The sequence below is a fragment of the Ranitomeya imitator genome, chromosome 2, assembly GCF_032444005.1.
Source record: "Ranitomeya imitator isolate aRanImi1 chromosome 2, aRanImi1.pri, whole genome shotgun sequence".
Classification (NCBI taxonomy): Eukaryota; Metazoa; Chordata; class Amphibia; order Anura; family Dendrobatidae; genus Ranitomeya; species Ranitomeya imitator.
Genome location: NC_091283.1, coordinates 632,059,382 through 632,084,619, shown reverse-complemented (window position 1 = coordinate 632,084,619; position 25,238 = coordinate 632,059,382). Strand labels below are relative to the sequence as shown.

Genomic DNA, 25,238 nt, shown 5'->3' with positions numbered 1-25,238 from the left:
CTGTTTATTTCAGGGGATAATTAGAGTAACGAGACCCCTAGTACTAATACTTATCCCATATGTTGTGTATAGGGGATAAGTATTAGGTTGCTAGAATATCCCCTTTAAGACAGGCAACTGTGCCTTATTGCAGGCAGGCAGAAGTCAGTAGGGTTTAACTTAGTAGTACTTAGTAGTTTGCAGGCAGCAGATAAAGACTGCCTCCAACTTTACACTGCATGAGCAGGGAGGGGACACAAGAAATGTAGTGGGTCGGTGGGCCAGCAGGTGGGCGAATGGGAGGTAGAATGGGGGAATGGGAGTTCGGTCAGGAGAGTAGGCAGGCAGGCGCATGCACTTCATCACTTTTGGGTCCACAACTCCTGCATCTATTGTGCTGCAAGGGCTCGGGGCACATCTCCAACTTAGGAACTAAGGGTGGGCCGGCAGCATCTGACATTGATTTCACCCTCTGCTGCGGTGATACAAGGTGAGTAGTTGCGGCTGTGAGTGACTGTGGCTCCGGGGCTTAATAAAGCAAAGTAGAATAATTAGCAGGGCCCCATAGTGCCACACAGTCTGCCAGGCTGTTTATACAGCAGCTCGGCTGTGCTGCCTCAGCACAGGCTGCGCAGCATAGCTCACCCAGTCCAGGCCCAACTCTTTACTTCTGCTCACTGGGCAGTAATGGCAGTAATGCCCTGATGGCGGCCCTGGGTACACCATATTACATATCAGATGGGATACTGTTCAAACTAAAGCTATTCCTGACTGGATACTAGGGAGGTTAAGGTTACCTTACTTTTTAGGAGGTTTTATTTGGCATAATCCTTGTTTCACTCACCTCTGGACAGTGATCTTGTACTTGTTCTGGAGTTGTTATAAGTTTTGTGAGGATTACAAACACCGAGGACCCCTATGAGTTGAAAAGCAAAAGTTCATTGTTTAAGACCTAAACAATGCATAATTTAAAAAATGATATCTATGGAAGGTTTCATTATATTGGATCAGCGAGTTGGTCATTGTTGACCCATCACATGCCACAAGCTGTAATGTTTTTCATCGATTCTGAATTGGCTTTGACTAGTGATGAGCGAGTGTACTCGTTGCTCGGGTTTTCCCGAGCACGCTTGGGTGGTCTCCGAGTATTTGTAACTGTTCGGAGATTTAGTTTTTGTTGATACAGCTGCATGATTTACGGCTGCTAGCCAGTCTGAGTACATGTGGGGGTTGCCTGGTTGTTAGGGAATCCCCACATGTATTCAAGCTGTCTATCAACTGTAAGTCATGCAGCTGAGGCAAGGAAAACTAAATCTCCGAGCAGTTACAAATACTCAGAGATCAAACGAGCGTGCTCGGGAAAACCCGAGCAACGAGTACACTAGCTCATCACTAACTTTGACCATTATTGGTGAAAAGACTAATTGGCTACATTTTGCCTTTTGTTGTTACAAGCAGTCACCGGTTTTAATGACCTAGGTTATGTTCCCATGGTCAGTAAACGCTGTGGGTTGGACGCTGCGCACCTCCACAGCATCCAACCCGCAGCATCCAGATTTTACAGCATAGTGGATGGGATTTCAAGAAATCCCATGCCCACTATGCATGCACAGACACCTGCGGATTACCTGTGGAGATGGACATGTGGCGCGTCTTTCCAGACTGCAGCATTTCATATTATCTTGCGGAGACTCGCGTCTCCGCAAGATAAATGTCACTCTTACAATGTATTGTACACAGTGATTCCGCACGGTTCAGTGAACACATGCGGAATCACCTGCGTTCAAAAACCTGCAGCACTTTGGATGCAGCGGACATGTGCTGCTTCCAAAGTGCTGCTAATTACTGTCCATGGGAACAAACCCTTAGAATTTGCCTCATTTTCTTCCCACCAAAGCCCTGGGTCCATCTTTGCCCAATGATACTTAGGCCATGTTCACATGTTTGGACAATATTCACATCAGTATTTGTAAGCAAAAACCAGGAGTGGAGCAATCAGAGGAAAAGTATGATAGACACATAGTTCACCACCACTTGTGCATTTTTCACCCACTTGTGGTTTTGGCTTACAAATACTGATGTGAAATACTGACCAAATACTGAACGTGTGAACGTGGCCTAAAAAATGTTACAAAAGAAAAGCAAAATAATAGCTGCACATAAACCTGTATAAGGCTTATACACATGAAACCACTGAGTACAATGCATTAAGCGGTTTTCCTATCTCATAAGGTGATATATGGCATTATGCTGAGATTTGCCATCACTTTATGATCAGGAGGAGTACCACTCCTGGAAAACTTCACAATGCTGAGAATGAAAGAGATATGGCGATGTGGTGTAGCGTCCTTGTCTGTAGCTGTGCTCCTGGCCACTTTACAGGGAATCCGTAGATAGCTCCATAAGCTCAATAAACAGTGAACAGAATGCAGCATTGATGGCGCCACAATCTGATAATATACTGATGGTGTCCTGACACTATGCTATCACTTTATTGAATCAAAAAAATCTTTAAAGGGAAACTGCCACCAGGTTTTTGCTACCCCATGTTTTGTTTTATGCCCAATTACTGTAGGTTTATTGGTTTACATGGTGTGAGGCAGTGAAGGGGATCATACGTCCCTAGGATGCCTAAGGAGTCCTATTAAACCCACTGGAGTGCCTTGTGTTCACAGCAGGACGCCTGTGAGTCACAAGGGAAAATAAAAGAAAGGATTGACTGGGTCCAAGTAGTGACTCAGCAAGATTTTTAGGAAACCCATTAAGGGCTTTTATTTTTAGAGGGATTTGCAGGTTTGGTAGTGGGGCGAATCCCTCTCGCCACTCCGGGTTTTGGAAGTGGCTTTATGGCCACTATTCCATTTAAATCTGTCCGTTTTGCCTTGGGTGCAGGGTTGTACTGGCCCACCGGAGTGCCGGTGGGCCCAGGCACTGACACCTACTGGCATACTGGCCAGCAGGTGCCTAAGGCCCTCACTGCTCTAGGGGCTCTCAGTCAGTGGCTATGGGGCCCCTGAGTCAAGGGGGGCTACCCTGTGCCAGTGGAGCAGCAGTGGGTGACAGGAAACCACGCCTATCCCCGCTGCTAAAGAGAAATTAATATTCACGCTTCTCCATACCCCCATGGGAGTGGAGACAAATGAATACCATTTCACTTTAATAGCGGGCAGCGTTGGCCACAGCCTGCAGCTAACACCGGCCTCATGTAAAGCCCCACCACCACCGCCGCACCACTCTCTCACACACACTCAAAGCACCGCAGCACATACACACATGCACGCAGACAGACACACAGCACCACTCACCTCTCGCAGCACATCCCGGCGTCCTGCTTCCCTCCCAGCGCTTCCTGTATGAGACAGCGCAGCTGGATGATGTCATCATTCAGCGTGCGGCTGTTTCAGAAAGATATTGGTGAGGAAGAGGCTACTGGGATGTGCTGTGAGAGGTGAGTGGTGCTGTGTGTCTGTCTGCGTGCATGTGTGTATGTGGTGTGATGCGGTGCTTTGTGGGTGAGTGTGAGAGAGTGGTGCGATGGTGTGTGTGTGAATGAGAGAGAGTGGTGCGGTGTGCTGTGTGTGTGTATTGGAGATGTGTGTATTGGAGACTGGCAATGATGGGGTGGTGGGGAAAGACAATGGGGGTGGGAAAGAGGCAATGATGGGGTGGTGGGGAAGAAGGCAATGATGGTTGTGGTGGAAAGAACAATGATGGTGGTGGGGGGAGGCAATGATGGAGGTGTTGAAATAGGCAATGATGGGGGTGTTGAAATGGGCAATCATGGGAGTGGTGGGGGAGAAAGCAATGATGGTTGTGGTGTAAAGGACAATGATGGTTGTGGTGGAAAAGACAATGGTGGTGGGGGGGAGGCAATGATGGGGGTTGTGGGGGAGAAGGCAATGATGGAAGTGGTGGAAAGGGCAATGATAGGGGTGGTGGGGGAGAACAATGATGGAGGAGGAGAGAGGCTGCATTATACCCTATGAGGGGGGCTGCATTATACTTTATTAAGGGGCTACATTATATTCTGGGGGGCCACATTATTCTCTCAGGGGACTACATTATATTCTGGGGGCTACATCATACTATATGGGGGGGCTACATTATATTCTGTGGTGGTGCTGCATTATTCTCTCAGGGGACTATATTATATTCTGGAGGGCTGCATCATACTATATGGGGGGCAGCATTATGCCCTATGAGGGGACTACAGTATACTCTATGGGGGGCTGCATTATACTATATGAGGGGGCTGCATTATACTCCATAAGGGTGCTACATTATATTCTATGGTGGGGACTGCATTATACCTTATGAGGGGGTTGCATTATATTTTGTGGGGTGCTGCATTATACTCTATGAGGTGGGCTGCATTATATTCCATGAGAGGGGGCTGCATTATATTCTATGAGAGGGGCCTGCATTATATTCTTTGAGAGGGGCTACATTATTTTATAAGGGGGGCTGCATTATATTCTATGAGGAAGGCTACATTATATTCTATGAGGGAGGCTACATTATATTCTATGAGGGGGGCTACATTATGTTCTATGTGGGGGGCTACATTATATTCTATGATTCTATATTCTATGACTACCCCTACCCCTGCTACATAATTATGACGTGTACTACCTTATATTATACCCTGATATTAGCGTGTTTTACCACACTATTGGTGGTCTTGTATTTATTGCTATGTAGCTACATAGTACAACTACATAGTGGGCCCCAAGAATGATTTTCTCTGGTGGGTCCAAGGTGCTCCAGTCCGACGCTGCTTGGGTGTGAAAGTTTTGAGTTTGCAAGCTGCAGAGCAGATGTCTCTGTGCAACCCAGGACTGTGTGAAGCTAACACAGAGCCAGGAACTTCCAGGTGGCTGACGCACCCAAAAGACACAGTGGTGTTATTGTCCACGGTAACGGGTTCGGAACACGGACTGTCTATATGGATACCCGGCTGCGATCCAGAGGATATCACTCCTGTTTGTGAGTCTGCAAATAAAGACATTGTTTATGTTGGACATTTCTGTGGTCCGTGCCTATCTGTCGCACTGCATGTGTGCATTTTTTTTTCATATCATCCCATTTCCTAAAATGCGTAACTATGCATGCTGTTGCAAATTATTTTAACTGTTCCAATTTTCCCTTTGAGTGTCTAGTCAGTGTCCATTTTACGGATCAAGCCATCGCCCTCCTATATGAGTGACATCCATGCTGTCTCCATTTTTGCCATGAGTGAGACATTAGCTGTGCAATAAAGCCATTGTCCCATTACTTACTGCATAAGTGCAGAGGTAGTGCCAACGCAATATGTGCACCTTAACAATGCTACTAATTTTACAGTTTACAGACAGACAAAATATAACCAATGGTAAACCTAAGAAAATGGAGGAAGGGAAGTGAATTTCCATCACCTATATTACGGTATATCTTTGTATTAGGTAGATGTTTTCTGCTACAAGCATTCCTTTTTGTCGTTTGCAGCACATCGAGTGCCTGTGGGAATATAGTATGATATTTTGTTTCTGAACAATGTGTTTAGTTAGTGTCTCTTAAAAGCAATCGCGGGGCAACTACTGTATGATTCCCCTATTAGGGCATATGGATATGATAAAGGTGTTTCCCGCCACAAGACACCCTTCGGTGAGCCAACTCATACTCTGGTCATGGCAGAACTGTGGTACAACATGACGGCAACAGCGGTTAGGTCTAGTGTAGACCACCTGCTGGAGGAAATGGCACATCAATACACTAGAATATATTTTACAAAAACTAAAGTCTTTTACTAACAAGAGGCCCTGGAGATGGGTGGCCACAAAGACTCAGTTCTTGAAAGGGTTCAACAATAGAACTAAAGGACTTTTGCTAAGGGGCCCTCCGATTTCTATGTATGCCTCTGCCTGGCCTGACTGAAATCCCTTGCGACAGGGCAACACTGTACTTTAAATAGTGGCTCCAGCCACACGGTATCACCGTCAATAAACTCCTTTCAATTCAAGACCCTTACATCAAAGCCTATGGTTCCAAGGGTGATCAATTGCATCTTTAAACACCACCTGCGTGATGTACTATATATATAATAACGCTACAGTTGCCTCCAATCACTTGTTGTATGTATTACCTTGTTACATGTAATATGTATTACATGTATTATACGCTGGCTGGGGATCTTAGTATGAAGCATTTGAAATATATTACTATTGAGATATGGCCTACAACTTCATACAAGAGACACGTTAGAAGGAAAGACTCCGACCCAAACAGGCTTCTAAGGGGCCGGTATATAACGACAAGTAGTTATGTAGTCTTGACATCCAGGTGAAGAATAGTGTATTATAAAAGGACATTATAAAAGAACATATAGATAATGTATCATTGTAGAACATAAAAATAAGCTGGGAAGCCAAGCTTTCAATCTTTTCCTAGAAAAGAACATATGAAACACAAGATGGCAAAATAAACAAAACATAACAAATGTAACATGACATAGTCTTCCATCTGTATTAGTCTGGGTCACACCTGCCATCAGTACTGAAAATGTATGTCTGCAAGAATTAGTGAGTCACCATGCATAGAAATCACTTCCTTTTATTTTTTAACCTATACTAGAACTGGAACCTTCAGCTCTCGTGTAACTCAAATACATTAAAACGAATGGAAAACAGAATTACCTGTGGGGGGATGACATAGTCTGCTACATCCATGACTCGCTTACTGTAGCGTCCAATACCCTTTACTTTTGTCATTACTGATGATTCAATGGAGGAGTCTCGAACTTGATAAGCTTTCTCATGAAGAAAAACCCAACTGTAACCAAAGGTAAAGCAATAAAACAAAACAGATCAAAGATGTGTATATGTAAATAAAATTATTACCAAATTAGATTTATTAGCAAAAATTATCATGTTTACAATAAACCGATCAATAAAGAATGCATTAAATAGCTCAACACAGCTAATATAACAAGAGGTTTCTCCAAATTCGACACTAAATGTCACTTTTAATGACTACTGCAGTATCAGAATTCTTCAAGCCCCTGAAGAGAATCCCTCATAAGAACTAACATCTAAAAAACAGGTGATGTCTTGAGCAATCCTGATAATCTAGGACTTCATTAAAACACACCAAATACCTTGTAAGAAACAGATTAATTTGTTTGCATGTTTGTTACTGTACACGGTTATGTGAAGAGAGTGATCCAAAAAGTTAAAGAAGATATCATTGCCTGCACAAAGAGAAGGATATCAAAGAGAAGGCAAAGGCATTGGGTGTTCCTAGAGATACATTTGCAAGAACAGTTCACAAGTTCAAAGTTAAAAGAACACTGGCTACACTACCTGGAGACGCAGAAAGAGGGTGTTCTCACTGGCTGCTACAAGATACCTGAGTAGGCAGTTGGTCAAAGACCCTAGAGTGACTGCAGAAGATTGGCAGCAAGATTTGGTGGCTGCAGGCACTGAGGATTCAGTTTACCAAGTAAAGGCCCCGTCACACATAGCGACGCTTAAGCGATCCCGACAACGATACGACCTGTCAGGGATCGTTGCTGCGTCGCTATGTGGTCGCTGGTGAGATGTCACACAGTGCGATCTCCCCAACGACGCAGCAGCGATGCGGCGACCTGTAGCGACCTGTACAACGATGCTATTTCATGACGATTCAATGGGACGTCCTGTCAACGAGGTCGTTGGTAAGGTGTCAAACACAGCGATGTGTGCTACCCAGCGGGACCTCAACGATCAAAAAACGGTCCAGGCCATTCTGACACGACCAGCGATCTCACAGCAGGGGCCTGGTCGCTGCTACGTGTCACACATAGCGAGATCGCTACTGAGGTCGCTGTTGCGTCACAAAACTTGAGACTCAGCAGCGATCTCGCTAGCGATCTCGCTATGTGTGACGGGGGCTTTAAGGGTATAACAAACGCTGAAGGTCTCCATAACCAAACGCCAAGATGTATACCTGAACTGAAGCAAAAGAACAAGAAAAGTCTGCTCCAAAATGCTCAAAACTATAAATAAATAAGTCACAAAAGTTTTAGGATTCTGTTCTGTGGAGCGGTGAAACAAAACAAGAACTTTTGGGGTTTATGGATCAGTGGTGGTATGTGTGGAGGAGAAAAATTCAAGCATATGTTAAAAATAATCCCTTTCTTATAGTGAAGCATGGTGATAGTTCAGTGATCCTCTGTGGCTACTTTGCTTCCTCTAGCACTAAAAGCTGTAAGGTGTGGAAAGCAAGATGGATTCAATTATCAGGAAATCCTAGGAGGAAACATCATGACTTCTGTGATGAAGCGGAAACTTTCTTGGACCTTCCAACAGGACAATAATCCCAAATATACAGTGGTGAAAATAAGCATTTGATACACTGCCGATTTTGCAAGTTTTCCCACCTGCAAACAATGGAGAAGTCTGTAATTTTTACCGTAGGTATACTTCAACTGTGAGAGACAGAATCTAAACACAAAAAATCACATTGTATGATTTTTACATAATTAAATTGAATTTTAGTGCATGAAATAAGTATTTGATCACCTACCAACCAGTATGAATTCTGGCTCTCACAGACCTGTTAGCTTTTCTTTACGAAGCCCTCCTACTCATCACTCATTACCTGTATTAATTGCACCTGTTTGAACTCATTACCTGTATAAAAGACACCTGTCCACACAATAAATCACACTCCACTATGTCCAAGACTGAAGAGCTGTCTAAAGGTACCTTCACACTGAACAACTTAACAACTATATCGCTAGCGATCCGTGACGTTGCAGCGTCCTGGATTGCGATATCGTTGTGCGTGTGTGACGCCGATTCAGCGATGTCTTCACTGGTAACCAGGGTAAACATCGGGTTACTAAGCGCAGGGCCACGCTTAGTAACCCGATGTTTACCCTGGTTACCAGTGTAAATGTAAAAAAAAACAAACACTACATACTTACATTCCGGTGTCTGTCGCGTCCCCCGGCGTTCTGCTTCCCTGCACTGTGTCAGCGCCGGCTGGCCGTAAGCAGAGCACAGCGGTGACGTCACTGCTCTGCTTTACGGCTGGCGCTTACACAGTGCAGGGAAGCTGACGGCGAGGGACGCGACAGACACCGGAATGTAAGTATGTAGTGTTTGGTTTTTTTTACATTTACACTGGTAACCAGGGTAAACATCGGGTTACTAAGCGCGGCCCTGCGCTTAGTAACCCAATGTTTATCCTGGTTACCCGGGGACTTCGGCATCGTTGGTCGCTGGAGAGCTGTCTGTGTGACAGCTCTCCAGCGACCACTGTTATGAAAGGTAATTCAGTACCACAATGGACATAGAGGTCAGCGCACATACAGTGACCTGGCAATAACCCAAAAAACAAGAACGAGCTCTGAGACGTGGGAACTCTGTTGACCGCAATCCCTAATCCTCTCCAACCACACTAAAGGCAGCCGTGGATTGCGCCTAACGCTCCCTATGCAACTCGGCACGGCCTGAGAAACTAGCTAGCCTGAAGATAGAAAATAAGCCTACCTTGCCTCAGAGAAATACCCCAAAGGAAAAGGCAGCCCCCACATATAATGACTGTGAGTTAAGATGAAAAGACAAACGTAGAGATGAAATAGATTTAGCAAAGTGAGGCCCAACTTTCTGAACAGAGCGAGGATAGGAAAGGTAACTTTGCGGTCAACACAAAACCCTACAAAAACCATGCAAAGGGGGCAAAAAGACCCTCCGTACCGAACTAACGGCACGGAGGTACACCCTCTGCGTCCCAGAGCTTCCAGCAAGCAGTAAAAAACAAATTGACAAGCTGGACAGAAAAAAAACAGCAAACAAATAGCAAAGAGGAACTTAGCTATGCAGAGCAGCAGGCCACAGGAACGATCCAGGAGGAAACCGGTCCAATACTAGAACATTGACTGGAGGCCAGGATCAAAGCACTAGGTGGAGTTAAATAGAGCAGCACCTAACGACTTCACCACATCACCTGAGGAAGGAAACTCAGAAGCCGCAGTACCACTTTCCTCCACCAACGGAAGCTCACAGAGAGAACCAGCCGAAGTACCACTTGTGACCACAGGAGGGAGCTCTGCCACAGAATTCACAACAGTACCCCCCCTTGAGGAGGGGTCACTGAACCCTCACCAGAGCTCCCAGGACGACCAGGATGAGCCATATGAAAGGCACGAACAAGATCGGGAGCATGGACATCAGAGGCAAAGACCCAGGAATTATCTTCCTGAGCATAACCCTTCCACTTAACCAGATACTGGAGTTTCCGCCTTGAAACACGAGAATCCAAAATCTTCTCCACAATATACTCCAACTCCCCCTCCACCAAAACCGGGGCAGGAGGATCAACAGATGGAACCATAGGTGCCACGTATCTCCGCAACAATGACCTATGGAATACGTTATGTATGGAAAAAGAATCTGGAAGGGTCAGACGAAAAGACACAGGATTAAGAACCTCAGAAATCCTATACGGACCAATAAAACGAGGTTTAAACTTAGGAGAGGAAACCTTCATAGGAATATGACGAGAAGATAACCAAACCAAGTCCCCAACCCGAAGTCGGGGACCCACACAGCGTCTGCGATTAGCGAAACGTTGAGCCTTCTCCTGGGACAAAGTCAAATTGTCCACTACATTATTATTATTATTATTATTTATTTATTTATTTATATAGCACCATTGATTCCATGGTGCTGTACATGAGTAGGGGTTACATACAAGTTACAAATATCACATACAGTAAACAAACTAACAATGACGGACTGATACAGAGGGGCGAGGACCCTGCCCTTGCGGGCTTACATTCTACAGGATTATGGGGAAGGAGACAGTAGGTTGAGGGTTGCAGGAGCTCCGGTGTTGGTGAGGCGGTAGCTCCGGTGTTGGTGAGGCGGTAGCTCCGGTGTTGGTGAGGCGGTAGCTTCGTTGGTGGTGAGGCAGCAGCGGTGTCAGTGCAGACTGTAGGCTTTCCTGAAGAGATGAGTTTTCAGGTTCCGTCTGAAGGATCCGACTGTGGTTGATAGTCGGACGTGTTGGGGCAGAGAGTTCCAGAGGATGGGGGATATTCGGGAGAAGTCTTGGAGGCGATTGGATGAGGAGCGAATAAGTGTGGAGGAGAGAAGGAGGTCTTAGGAGGACCGGAGGTCACGTGAGGGAAGATATCGAGAGATTAGTTCAGAGATATATGGAGGAGACAGGTTGTGGATGGCTTTGTAGGTCAGTATTAGCAATTTGAACTGGATACGCTGAGGGAATGGGAGCCAGTGAAGAGATTTGCAGAGGGGGGAAGCGGAGGAGTAGCGAGTAGAGAGATGGATTAGTCGGGCAGCAGAGTTAAGGATGGACTGGAGAGGTGCAAGGGTGTTAGCAGGGAGGCCACAGAAAAGGATGTTGCAGTAGTCAAGGCGGGAAATGATGAGGGCGTGCACAAGCATTTTAGTAGATTGGGGGTTGAGGAAAGGACGGATCCTGGAGATATTTTTGAGCTGGAGGCGACAGGAGGTGGAAAGAGCTTGGATGTGTGGTTTGAAGGACAGGGCAGAGTCGAAGGTTACTCCGAGGCAGCGGACTTCGGGTACAGGGGAAAGCATGATGTCATTGACTGCGATAGATAGGTCAAGTAAGGAAGATTTGTGGGATGGAGGAAAGATGATGAGTTCAGATTTGTCCACATTGAGTTTGAGGAAGCGAGAGGAGAAGAAGGAGGATATGGCTGATAGGCACTCTGGGATTCTGGACAGCAGAGCGGTGACGTCTGGGCCAGAGAGGTAGATCTGAGTGTCGTCAGCATAGAGGTGGTACTGGAATCCATGGGACTTTATGAGTTGTCCCAAGCCAAGTGTATAGATTGAGAAGAGTAGGGGTCCTAGAACAGAGCCTTGGGGGACTCCAACAGAGAGAGGGTGGGATGAGGAGGTAGTATGGGAGTGGGAGACGCTGAATGTGCGGTTGGAAAGGTACGAGGCGATCCAGGATAGGGCGAGGTCTTTGATGCCAAAGGAGGAGAGGATCTGTAGTAGGAGGCAGTGGTCAACTGTGTCGAAAGCAGAGGACAGGTCTAGAAGGAGGAGTACAGAGTATTGTCCAGAAGCTTTGGCGGTAAGTAGGTCGTTAGTGATTTTGGTCAGGGCAGTCTCAGTTGAGTGATGGGGGCGGAAACCAGATTGTAGATTGTCGTACAACAAGTTAGATGAGAGGTGGGAGGAGAGTTCAGCATGGACGTGCTGCTCCAGGAGTTTGGAAGCAAATGGGAGCAGGGATATTGGGTGATAGCTGGACATAGCAGTTGGATCGAGGGTTGGCTTTTTAAGGATAGGCGTGATTGTGGCATGTTTGAACGCAGAGGGGAAGGTGCCAGAAGTTAGTGATAGGTTGAAGAGGTGGGTTAGGGATGGGATAAGTGTGGTGGTGAGGTTGGGGAGGAGGTGGGATGGGATGGGGTCGAGCGCACAGGTGGTGAGGTGGGATTTGGAGAGGAGACAATTAAGTCCCCCTTCAGTGATGTTGGATAAGGAGGTTATGGGGTTTGGGCATTGGTCTGGTATACAAAGGGGTTGTGGTGGTTGAACAATAAAGTCTTGCCTTGTCTGGTCGATCTTATTTTTAAAGTGTGTGGCAAAGTCCTCAGCAGAGATGAGGGAGGTTGGAGGGGGCAGTGGGGGGTGGAGGAGGGAGTTAAATGTTTTGAATAACTGTTTGGGGTTGTGGGATAGGGAAGATACGAGGGTTGTGAAGTAGGCCTGTTTAGCAGAGGTGAGTGCAGATTTAAAAGCGAGTGTTGCTTGTTTGAATACAGTGAAGTCGTCTTGCGAGTGTGTTCTCTTCCAACGCCGCTCCGCAACCCTGGACACTTGCCTTAGCTTTTTCGTGGTGTTATTATGCCAAGGTTGTCTATTGATACGTCGCGCTCTGCCATGGACGAGAGGGGCAACCGTGTCAATAGCTGATGCGAGAGTGGCATTGTAGAAAGCAGCAGCACTGTCTGTGTCGTGGAGTGAGGATATGGATTCCAGTGGTAGGATGGAGTCAGAGAGTGTGTGGGTGTCTAGGTGTGCAAGGTTTCTGCGTGGGTGCGCATGTTGCTGGATATGGATGATTGGTGAGGAGGACAGGGATGAGAAGGTGAGCAGATGGTGGTCGGATAGAGGGAGAGGGGAGGTGGTGAAGTTAGATAGAGAGCAGAGACGGGTGAATACCAGGTCTAGTGTATGCCCATCCGTGTGGGTGGCTGCGGAGGACCACTGAGTAAGTCCAAAGGATGAGGTAAGGGACAGAAGTTTGGAGGCTGTTGACTGAAGGATATCAATGGGGATGTTGAAGTCACCCATGATGATGGTGGGAGTGTCAGCAGAGAGAAAGTGAAGAAGCCAGGTGGAGAATTGGTCAATAAAGGCAGTGGCTGGGCCCGGAGGTCGGTATATGACGGCCACTTGGAGGTCGGAGGGAGAGTAGATGCGGACAGAATGGACTTCAAAAGAGGGGAGGATAAGGGAGGGAAGAGGTGGGATTTGGTTAAAGGTGCAGTTTGAAGAAAGGAGAAGACCCACTCCTCCACCATGTTTGTTGCCGGGTCGAGGGGTGTGGGTGAAGTGGAGGCCTCCATAACACAGCGCAGCAGGGGAGGCGGTGTCAGAGGGTGTTAGCCATGTTTCTGTGAGGCCAAGGAAGGCAAGATTGCGGGAGAGAAAAAGGTCGTGAATCACATGAAGCTTATTGCAGATTTAGCGGGCATTCCAGAGTGCTCCAGAGAGAGGGAGCAGGGGGGTGGGCGTCAGGGGCACGGGTTTTATGTTGGAAAGATTGCGGAAGTTCATGTTGGATAGGGAGTGATAGGAGGGAGAAGTAATGGGAGGTATGAGATGTGGGGGTCCAGGGATGGGAGATATGTCTCCAGCAGTGAGGAGAAGGAGAGAGAGAGAGCAGGTGGGAGAAAGAGAGTGGCCGACTTGTTTTATGTGTTTGTTGGACAGATTTGAGGTTGAGGAGCAGGTCAGCAGAGGAGGACAGGTGGGGAGGTAAGAGGGAAGGGGAGATGATTATTAGGTTAGAGAGTGCTGGGATTTGTGATAGCGAAGGAGAGAGAGGACTAGTGGAGCAAACAATGTAGGGGCATAGGTAAACATGGCAAAGAAGTAAGAAGTAAGAAAGCTAGATCCAAGTAATAAGAAGTGCTTACTCGGAAGACACACCCAGAAGAAACAGAACATAGAGTGGGGTCCTGACTCCTGCCGTGACTAACTGCCGTTGAAATAACTGCGGCGTCTGTATACTTAGCTGCCGTGATGCTTTGCTGCAGAGATGCAGTCCAAATCTGCTGCAACCTGTCCACCACAGTATCCACACCAGGACAGTCCGAAGACTCAACCTGCCCTGAAGAGAAACGAGGATGGAACCCAGAGTTGCAGAAAAACGGTGAAACCAAGGTAGCCGAGCTGGCCCGATTATTAAGGGCGAACTCAGCCAAAGGCAAAAAGGACACCCAGTCATCCTGATCAGCAGAAACAAAGCATCTCAGATATGTTTCCAAGGTCTGATTAGTTCGTTCGGTCTGGCCATTAGTCTGAGGATGGAAAGCCGAGGAAAAAGACAAGTCAATGCCCATCCTACCACAAAAGGCTCGCCAAAACCTCGAAACAAACTGGGAACCTCTGTCAGAAACAATATTCTCTGGAATGCCATGTAAACGAACCACATGCTGGAAGAACAATGGCACCAAATCAGAGGAGGAAGGCAATTTAGACAAGGGTACCAAATGGACCATCTTAGAGAAGCGATCACAGACCACCCAAATGACTGACATCTTTTGAGAGACGGGAAGATCTGAAATAAAATCCATAGAGATATGTGTCCAAGGCCTCTTCGGGACCGGCAAGGGCAAAAGCAACCCACTGGCACGAGAACAGCAGGGCTTAGCCCGAGCACAAATCCCACAGGACTGCACAAAAGTACGCACATCCCGCGACAGAGATGGCCACCAAAAGGATCTAGCCACTAACTCTCTGGTACCAAAGATTCCAGGATGACCAGCCAACACCGAACAATGAACCTCAGAGATAATTTTATTCGTCCACCTATCAGGGACAAACAGTTTCTCCGCTGGGCAACGATCAGGTTTATTAGCCTGAAATTTTTGCAGCACCCGCCGCAAATCAGGGGAGATGGCAGACACAATTACTCCCTCTTTGAGGATACCCGCCGGCTCAGATACAGGGGGAGAGTCGGGCACAAAACTCCTAGACAGAGCATCCGCCTTCACATTTTTAGAGCTCGGAAGGTATGAAATCACAAAGTCAAAACGGGCAAAAAACGACGACCAATGAGCTTGCCTAGGATTCAACCGCTTGGCGGACTCGAGATAAGTCAAGTTCTTATGATCAGTCAAGACCACCACGCGATGCTTAGCTCCTTCAAGCCAATGATGCCACTCCTCGAATGCCCACTTCATGGCCAGCAACTCTCGATTGCCCACATCATAATTTCGCTCAGCAGGCGAAAACTTCCTGGAAAAGAAGGCGCATGGTTTCATCACCGAGCAATCAGAACTTCTCTGCGACAAAACAGCCCCTGCTCCAATCTCAGAAGCATCAACCTCGACCTGGAACGGAAGCGAAACATCTGGTTGACACAACACAGGGGCAGAAGAAAAACGACGCTTCAACTCTTGAAAAGCTTCCACCGCAGCAGAAGACCAATTGACCAAATCAGCACCTTTCTTGGTCAAATCGGTCAATGGTTTAGCAATACTAGAAAAATTGCAGATGAAGCGACGATAAAAATTAGCAAAGCCCAGGAACTTTTGCAGACTTTTCAGAGATGTCGGCTGAGTCCAATTATGGATGGCTTGGACCTTAACAGAGTCCATCTCGATAGTAGAAGGGGAAAAGATGAACCCCAAAAATGAAACCTTCTGAACACCAAAGAGACACTTTTATCCCTTCACAAACAAAGAATTAGCACGCAGGACCTGAAACACCATTCTGACCTGCTTCATATGAGACTCCCAATCATCCGAGAAGATGAAAATGTCATCTAAGTACACAATCAGGAATTTATCCAGGTACTCTCGGAAGATGTCATGCATAAAGGACTGAAACACTGATGGAGCATTGGCAAGTCCGAATGGCATTACTAGATACTCAAAATGGCCCTCGGGCGTATTAAATGCAGTTTTCCACTCATCGCCTCGCTTAATACGCACAAGATTATACGCACCACGAAGATCTATCTTGGTGAACCAACTAGCCCCCTTAATCCGAGCAAACAAATCAGATAACAATGGCAAGGGGTACTGAAATTTAACCGTGATCTTATTTAGAAGGCGGTAATCTATACAAGGTCTCAGTGAACCATCCTTCTTGGCTACAAAAAAGAACCCTGCTCCTAATGGCGACGATGACGGGCGAATATGCCCCTTCTCCAAAGACTCCTTCACATAACTCCGCATAGCGGCGTGCTCAGGCACATATAAATTAAAAAGTCGACCTTTTGGGAATTTACTACCAGGAATCAAATCGATAGCACAATCACAATCCCTATGCGGAGGTAGGGTATCGGACTTGGGCTCATCAAATAAATCCCGGTAATCAGACAAGAACTCAGGAACCTCAGAAGGGGTGGATGACAAAATAGTCAGAAATGGGACATCACCATGTACCCCCTGACAACCCCAGCTGGACACAGACAAGGATTTCCAATCTAATACTGGATTATGGACTTGTAGCCATGGCAACCCCAACACGACCACATCATGCAGATTATGCAACACCAGAAAGCGAATAACCTCCTGATGCGCAGGAGCCATGCACATGGTCAGCTGGGTCCAGTACTGAGGCTTATTCTTGGCTAAAGGCGTAGCATCAATTCCTCTCAATGGAATAGGACACTGCAAGGGCTCCAAGAAAAACCCACAACGCCTAGCATACTCCAAGTCCATCAAATTCAGAGCAGCGCCTGAGTCCACAAATGCCATGACAGAATACGATGACAAAGAGCAGATCAAGGTAACAGACAGAAGAAATTTTGACTGTACCATACCAATGGTGGCAGACCTAGCGAACCGCTTAGTGCGCTTAGGACAATCAGAGATAGCATGAGTGGAATCACCACAGTAGAAACACAGCCCATTCAGACGTCTGTGTTCTTGCCGTTCAACTCTGGTCAAAGTCCTATCGCACTGCATAGGCTCAGGTTTAAGCTCAGGTAATACCGCCAAATGGTGCACAGATTTACGCTCACGCAAGCGTCGACCGATCTGAATGGCCAAAGACATAGACTCATTCAGACCAGCAGGCATAGGAAATCCCACCATGACATCCTTAAGGGCTTCAGAGAAACCTTTTCTGAAAATAGCTGCGAGCGCACCTTCATTCCACTGAGTGAGTACGGACCACTTTCTAAAATTCTGACAATATACCTCTATTTCATCCTGACCCTGACACAGAGCCAGCAAATTCTTCTCTGCCTGATCCACAGAATTAGGCTCATCGTACAGCAATCCGAGCGCCAGGAAAAATGCATCGATATTACTTAATGCAGGATCTCCTGACGCAAGAGAAAATGCCCAGTCCTGAGAGTCGCCACGCAAAAAAGAAATAAAGATCCTAACTTGTTTAACTGGGTCACCAGAGGAGCGAGGTTTCAAAGCCAGAAATAGTTTACAATTATTTTTGAAACTCAGAAATTTAGTTCTATCTCCAAAAAACAAATCAGGAATAGGAATTCTCGGTTCTAACATAGAATTCTGAACCACAAAGTCTTGAATACTTTGTACTCTTGCCGTGAGCTGATCCACACATGAAGACAGACCTTTAATGTCCATTGCTACACCTGTGTCCTGAACCACCCAAATGTCTAGGGGAAAAAAAAGGCAAAACACTGTGCAGAGAAAAAAAAATGGTCTCAGAACTTCTTTTTTCCCTCTATTGAGAATCATTAGTACTTTTGGCCTCCAGTACTGTTATGAAAGGTAATTCAGTACCACAATGGACATAGAGGTCAGCGCACATACAGTGACCTGGCAATAACCCAAAAAACAAGAACGAGCTCTGAGACGTGGGAACTCTGTTGACCGCAATCCCTAATCCCCTCCAACCACACTAAAGGCAGCCATGGATTGCGCCTAACGCTCCCTATGCAACTCGGCACGGCCTGAGAAACTAGCTAGCCTGAAGATAGAAAATAAGCCTACCTTGCCTCAGAGAAATACCCCAAAGGAAAAGGCAGCCCCCACATATAATGACTGTGAGTTAAGATGAAAAGACAAACGTAGAGATGAAATAGATTTAGCAAAGTGAGGCCCAACTTTCTGAACAGAGCGAGGATAGGAAAGGTAACTTTGCGGTCAACACAAAACCCTACAAAAACCACGCAAAGGGGGCAAAAAGACCCTCCGTACCGAACTAACGGCACGGAGGTACACCCTCTGCGTCCCAGAGCTTCCAGCAAGCAGTAAAAAACAAATTGACAAGCTGGACAGAAAAAAAACAGCAAACAAATAGCAAAGAGGAACTTAGCTATGCAGAGCAGCAGGCCACAGGAAAGATCCAGGAGGAAACCGGTCCAATACTAGAACACTGACTGGAGGCCAGGATCAAAGCACTAGGTGGAGTTAAATAGAGCAGCACCTAACGACTTCACCACATCACCTGAGGAAGGAAACTCAGAAGCCGCAGTACCACTTTCCTCCACCAACGGAAGCTCACAGAGAGAACCAGCCGAAGTACCACTTGTGACCACAGGAGGGAGCTCTGCCACAGAATTCACAACAGACCACACATCGACGCTGCAGCGATCGGCATCGTTGTCTAGATCGCTGCAGCGTCGCTAAATGTGACGGTACCTTAAGGACACTAGAGACAAAATTGTAGACCTGCACAAGGCTGGGATGGGCTACAGGCAGTAGGCAAGCAGCTTGGCGAGAAGGCTACAACTGTTGGCAAAATTATTAAAAAATGGAAGAAACACAAGATGACTGTCAATCTTTCTCGGTCTGGGGCTCCATGCAAGATCTCACCTCCTGGGGTAAGAATGATTCAGAAAAAGGTCAGGAATCCACCCAGAACTACACAGGAGGTCCTGGTCAATGACCTGAAGAAAGCTGGGACCACAGTCTCAAACATTACGGTTAGTAACACACTACACCGTCATGGATTAAAATCCTGCAGGGCACGCAAGGTCCCCCAGCTCATGCTAGCACATGTCCAGGCCCATTTGAAGTTCAACAATGAAAATCTGGATGATCCATGGGAGGCATGAGAGGCATGTCGTCAGGTGAGAGAAAAATAGAACTTTTTGGTATCAATTGTACATGTAGTAAGGATGAGTACAACCCCAAGAACACCGTCTTAACCGTGAAGCATGGTGAGGAAAACTTGATACCTTGGGGGTGCTTTTCTGCAAAGGGGACAGGATGACTATGCCCTATTGATGGGAGCTCAGATGGGTTTATGTATTGCAAGATTTTGGCTAACTCAAAACGAGCATTACAATTTTTGTGTGTAAGTGAAGGTTTGGTTTTTTTTCTGCCCACTCTTCCATAAAGGCCACTTCTATGGAGTGCATGGCCTATTGTGGTGGTATGGACAGATACTCCAGTCTCTTTGGGAACTCTACAGTTACCTATGGTCTCTGTGCTACCCCTCTGATTAATGCCCTCCATTCGCAGGCTGAGCGTTTTGGTGGGCGGCTCTCTCTTGGCAGGTTTGTTGTGATACCACGTTCTTTCCATTTGATGATAATGGATTTGATGGAGCTCCCGTGGATCATCAGAGATTAGGATATAACCTAACCCTGAGGGTATGTGCACACGTACAGGTTTTTTCGCGTTTTTTCGTGCTAAAAACGCTATAAAAACTCATTAAAAACGCATACATTATGCATTCTATCATTTAGAATGCATTCTGCATGTTTTGTGCACATGGATGCGTTTTTTCCGTGAAAAAAACGCATCGCGGTAAAAAAATGAGCATGTTCATTATTTTTGCGGATTTTCTGCGTTTTTCCCGCAATTCTATGCATTTGGGAAAAAACGCACAAAAAACGCACCAAAAACGCGTCAAAATCACGGTAAAAACGCATGCGGATTTCTGGCAGAAATGTCCGTTTTTTGTCAGGAAAATTTCTGCAAGAAATCCTGACGTGTGCACATACCCTGACTTTTACTTCTCAACAGCTTTGTCCCTGACTTGTTTGGAGATCTCCTTGGTCATCATAGTGTTGTTTGGTTAGTGGTACCTTGCTTAATGGTGTTGCAGCCTCTGTGGCCTTTCAGAAAAGGTGTGTATATACTGACAGACCATGTGACACTTAGATTGCACACAGGTGGATTTCCTGTCACTAAGCATGTGACTAAAGGTACCGTCACACTAGAGGATATCGCTAGCGATCCGTGACGTTGCAGCGTCCTGGCTAGCGATATCGTCCAGTGTGACAGGCAGCAGCGATCAGGCCCCTGCTGTGATATCGCTGGTCGGAGAAGAAAGTCCAGAACTTTGTTTTGTCGCTGGATCTCCCGCTGACATCGCTGAATCGGCGTGTGTGACGCCGATTCAGCGATGTCTTCGCTGGTAACCAGGGTAAACATCGGGTTACTAAGAGCAGAGAAGCACAGCGCCGAGGACAGACAGCGGTAGGTAAGTATGTAGTGGTTGTTTTTTTTACTTTAACGATGGTAACCAGGGTAAACATCGGGTTACTAAGCGCGGCCCTGCGCTTAGTAACCGGATGTTTACCCTGGTTACCGGCATAGTTGGTCGCTGGAGAGCTGTCTGTGTGACAGCTCTCCAGCGACCAAACAGCGACGCTGCAGCGATCCGGATCGTTGTCGGTATCGCTGCAGCGTCGCTTAGTGTGACGGTACCTTTATGAATGTAATTGCTTGCACCAAAAAATTTTAGGGGCTTCATAGCAAAAGGTGTGAATACAAATGCACATGCCAATTTTAGTTATTTGATACCATAAATGTAATTTATGTCTACATTTTTCTCAGTTCACTTCACCAACTTAGACTATTTAGTGCTGATGCATCACACACAAATCGGATTACGAAAATATTTAAACACAGTTTGTAATGCAACAATATAGGTAAAAAGCCACGTGGGTGAATACTTTCTCAAGCCACTGTATAACCTTGCCATTATATAAGGCCTTGCTTGCTACACAACACCCATGAGGGAAGAATTATTTTTTTGCTGAGTAGAGGATCACTTTTGTTGATCAAGATCTCAGGAATCTCTCCAATTCACTAGATCTTGATCAATTATGGTTGACACATACTGTATGTTTCCCAATATGTTTAGTTTTATTTAATCTATTGTCCTATGGGCGACAACTAAAGGCAAGATATTATAGATCTGCTTACTACTGAAGTGTAGTATAATCCAAATATCTGAAAACAAAGGTGAAACGTTTGAGGATGCAAATAGCCTAATATTAGGGAAAATGTTTTGTCCCAACTAATAAATGAAACCATGTTAGAATGCATTTACACAACCATATTTTAGGGACCATGTTATGATCAAAATTCCTGAATCAACAGCCTCTTGCATATCTATAAAGCTGTTAGTTCGAGGGAAGGAGGCTCATTGTTGGTCTGAAAATGATGGCCATAAAATGAACCATAAGGTCCTGTGAATGCATCCTAATGTGGTTTCTGGATACGGGATTTAATTCATTGCCAGGGGGTTCCATCACTTGAACAACAAAGGCCTCCTTTACGGTCACCTCCTATACCTTGCTAAACCAGATACATAACTCATACTTAATTACGTGACAGATAATAAAAGTGTAGGTCAGACCATGGCTTGAAATAAAGTGAGAAGATGAGCAGAGTACACCTGGAAGATAAAAGGCAATAACAACATGAACTGCCGATAAATCACTTTTGAGACCTTGCAATGATGTCTTGTCCATCAGCATTCATTTTTCCTTGCAGTAACCATACAAAAAACTAGGACACTCTAATCCTAAATAGACATCATGTAGTTATACTTTACTTGATCTGGTCTTTAATAAGATATGGTATTTCAGCTATACTTTATTTGATTTGGTCTTTAATAAGATATGGTACTTAAGTAACATGCTGAAGAGGATGGGTTAAAGTAGTAGATTTTTTTCCTTCTTATTAAAAAGATGCACACATGACTCATAAAATTTGGTGAATTTTGGTTCTTTTAAAAGCGAGGAAATTAAACCTAATACTGAGAAAGTGCAAATGTGCATGATTTTGCGCCATTTTCTGGCTTTAAGCTTAATAAATTTGTTGGTCGGTTGTTAAGGAAAGTTGAATAAGTGAAACAATAGCGTTAGTGCTTATTGAAGTAGAGAAGAAAAAGTTTTGTCATCCCTGCAATTAAGATTCACAAATTGTCATATAGGTTTTAATGGGGTTTTTTGAATATAGGAAGGTTCTCATATGACTTAAGTTACTACATCCTGCTGATCATGGACGTAAAGACCAAGTTTGCTGAGGTCGTGACCACAACCAGATGCGTGGTGAGCACGTTTTACCCCCAAGTGCTTCACAGAAGTTTATAACGCAGAGCTTTGAAAATAAAAAAATCTTTTTTTTTCTCAAAAATGATTTTTTAGTCCGCAATTTTTTATTTTCACAAGGATAACAGGAGAAATTGGACCCCAAAAGTTGTTGTCTAGTTTGTCCTGAGTACACTGATGCCCCATATGTGGGGGGAACCACTGTTTGGGCACATGCCGGGTCTCGGAAGTGAAGTAGTGACTAGGGTTGAGCGAAACAGATCGTTCATTTTCAAAAGTCGCCGACTTTTGGCAAAGTCGGGTTTCATGAAACCCGACCCCTGTGCGGGGTCGGCCATGCGGTACGCGACTTTCGCGCCAAAGTCGCGTTTCAATTACACGAAAAGCGCCATTTCTCAGCCAATGAAGGTGGACGCAGAGTGTGGGCAGCGTGATGACATAGGTCCTGGTCCCCACCATCTTAGAGAAGGGCATTGCAGTGATTGGCTTGCTGTCTGCAGCGTCACAGGGGCTATAAAGGGGCGTTCCCGCCGACCGCCATCTTACTGCTGCTGATCTGAGCGTAGGGAGAGGTTGCTGCCGCTTCGTCAGAAGCAGGGATAGTGTTAGGCAGGGTCCATTAACCACCAAACTGCTTGTGCTGTAGCGATTTCCACTGTCCAACACCACCTTTGTTTGCAGGGACAGTGGAAGCTACATTTTTTTTCCTCAGCGCTGTAGCTCATTGGGCTGCCCTAGAAGGCTCCCTGATAGCTGCATTGCTGTGTGTACGCCGCTGTGAAAACCAACTGCTTTTTTCAAAGCACAAATCCTGTTGCTCCTTCCTTTCTGCACAGCTATCTTGTTTGTTTGTCCACACTTTTTATTTCATTTGTGCAGCAGTCCACTCCTTATTGCTGCCTGCCATACCTGGCTGAGATTACTGCAGGGAGATAGTAATTGTAGGACAGTCCCTGTGTTTTTTTTTTTTTTAATTCTCCCTTAAAAAATAAGCTGTGGGAGATTAAGATTGGCATTTCTGCTCGAGTGCCATCCCTGTGTGTGCCATCTCACATAGTGGGCCATAGAAAGCCTAATTTTTTTTTCAGTTTTTTTTTTTGTGGGGTTTCTAAATTCTCCCTGAAAAAAAAAAAAAACAGTGGGAGATTAATATTGGCCTTTGGGCTTGTGTGCCAGTCCTGAGCGTGCCATCTCTCTCTCAAATAGTGGGCCATAGAAAGCCTATTTATTTTTTTTTATTGGTTTTATACATTCTCCCTGAAAAAAAAAAACAGTGGGAGATTAATATTGCCCTTTGGGCTTGTGTGCCAGTCCTGAGCGTGCCATCTCTCTCTCAAATAGTGGGCCATAGAAAGCCTATTTATTTATTTTTATTAGTTTTATACATTCTCCCTGAAAAAAAAAAAACAGTGGGAGATTAATATTGCCCTTTGGGCTTGTGTGCCAGTCCTGAGCATGCCATCTCTCTGTGAAATAGTGGGCCATAGAAAGCCTATTTATTTTTTTTCATTGGTTGTATAAATTCTCCCTGAAAAAAATAAAAACAGTGGGAGATTAATATTGCCCTTTGGGCTTGTGTGCCAGTCCTGAGCGTGCCATCTCTCTCTCAAATAGTGGGCCATAGAAAGCCTATTTATTTATAATAATAAATAATAATAATTTTATTTATATAGCGCCAACATATTCCGCAGCGCTTTACAAATTATAGAGGGGACTTGTACAGACAATAAACATTACAGCATAACAGAAATACAGTTCAAAACAGATACCAGGAGGAGTGAGGGCCCTGCTCGCAAGCTTACAAACTATGGGGAAAAGGGGAGACACGAGAGGTGGATGGTAACAATTGCTTTAGTTATTCGGACCAGCTATAGTGTAAGGCTCAGGTGTTCATGTAAAGCTGCATGAACCAGTTACCTGCCTAAGTATGTAGCAGTACAGACACAGAGGGCTAATACTGCATAAAGTGTATGAGAACATGATGCGAGGAACCTTTTTTTTTTTTTTTTTTTTTATTATAAATAGGCCACACAGGGATCGTTAGGTTAATGCATTGAGGCGGTAGGCCAGTCTGAACAAATGAGTTTTTAGGGCACGCTTAAAACTGTGGGGATTGGGGATTAATCGTATTAACCTAGGTAGTGCATTCCAAAGAATCGGCGCAGCACGTGTAAAGTCTTGGAGACGGGAGTGGGAGGTTCTGATTATTGAGGATGCTAACCTGAGGTCATTAGCGGAGCGGAGGGCACGGGTAGGGTGGTAGACTGATACCAGGGAGGAGATGTAGGGTGGTGCTGAGCCATGGAGTGCTTTGTGGATGAGGGTAGTAGTTTTGTACTGGATTCTGGAGTGGATGGGTAGCCAGTGTAATGACTGGCACAGGGTAGAGGCATCGGTGTAACGGTTGGTGAGGAATATGATCCTGGCTGCAGCATTCAGGACAGATTGGAGCGGGGAGAGTTTTGCAAGAGGGAGACCGATTAGTAGAGAGTTACAATAGTCCAGACGAGAATGAATAAGTGAAACAGTCAGAGTTTTTGCAGAGTCGAAATTAAGAAAAGGGCGAATTCTAGAAATGTTTTTGAGATGCAGGTAAGAAGAGCGAGCCAGTGATCGGATGTAGGGGGTGAATGAAAGGTCAGAATCATTATTTATTTTTATTAGTTTTATACATTCTCCCTGAAAAAAAAAAAACAGTGGGAGATTAATATTGCCCTTTGGGCTTGTGTGCCAGTCCTGAGCGTGCCATCTCTCTGTGAAATAGTGGGCCA

The 25,238-nt window shown here is 45.6% G+C and overlaps 1 protein-coding gene across 1 annotated transcript in view; it reads right to left on the bottom strand.

The window, feature by feature from the left end:
* Positions 1 to 25,238, bottom strand: part of P2RX3 (purinergic receptor P2X 3) — a 170,516-nt gene that overhangs the window by 117,372 nt on the left and 27,906 nt on the right. Inside the window, exons 2-3 of the mRNA XM_069752615.1 lie at positions 6,651 to 6,786; positions 824 to 895 (exon numbers count right to left, since the gene is read on the bottom strand). Of these exons, the coding sequence (XP_069608716.1) occupies positions 824 to 895; positions 6,651 to 6,786 (208 nt within the window). The remainder of the gene's footprint in view (positions 1 to 823; positions 896 to 6,650; positions 6,787 to 25,238) is intronic.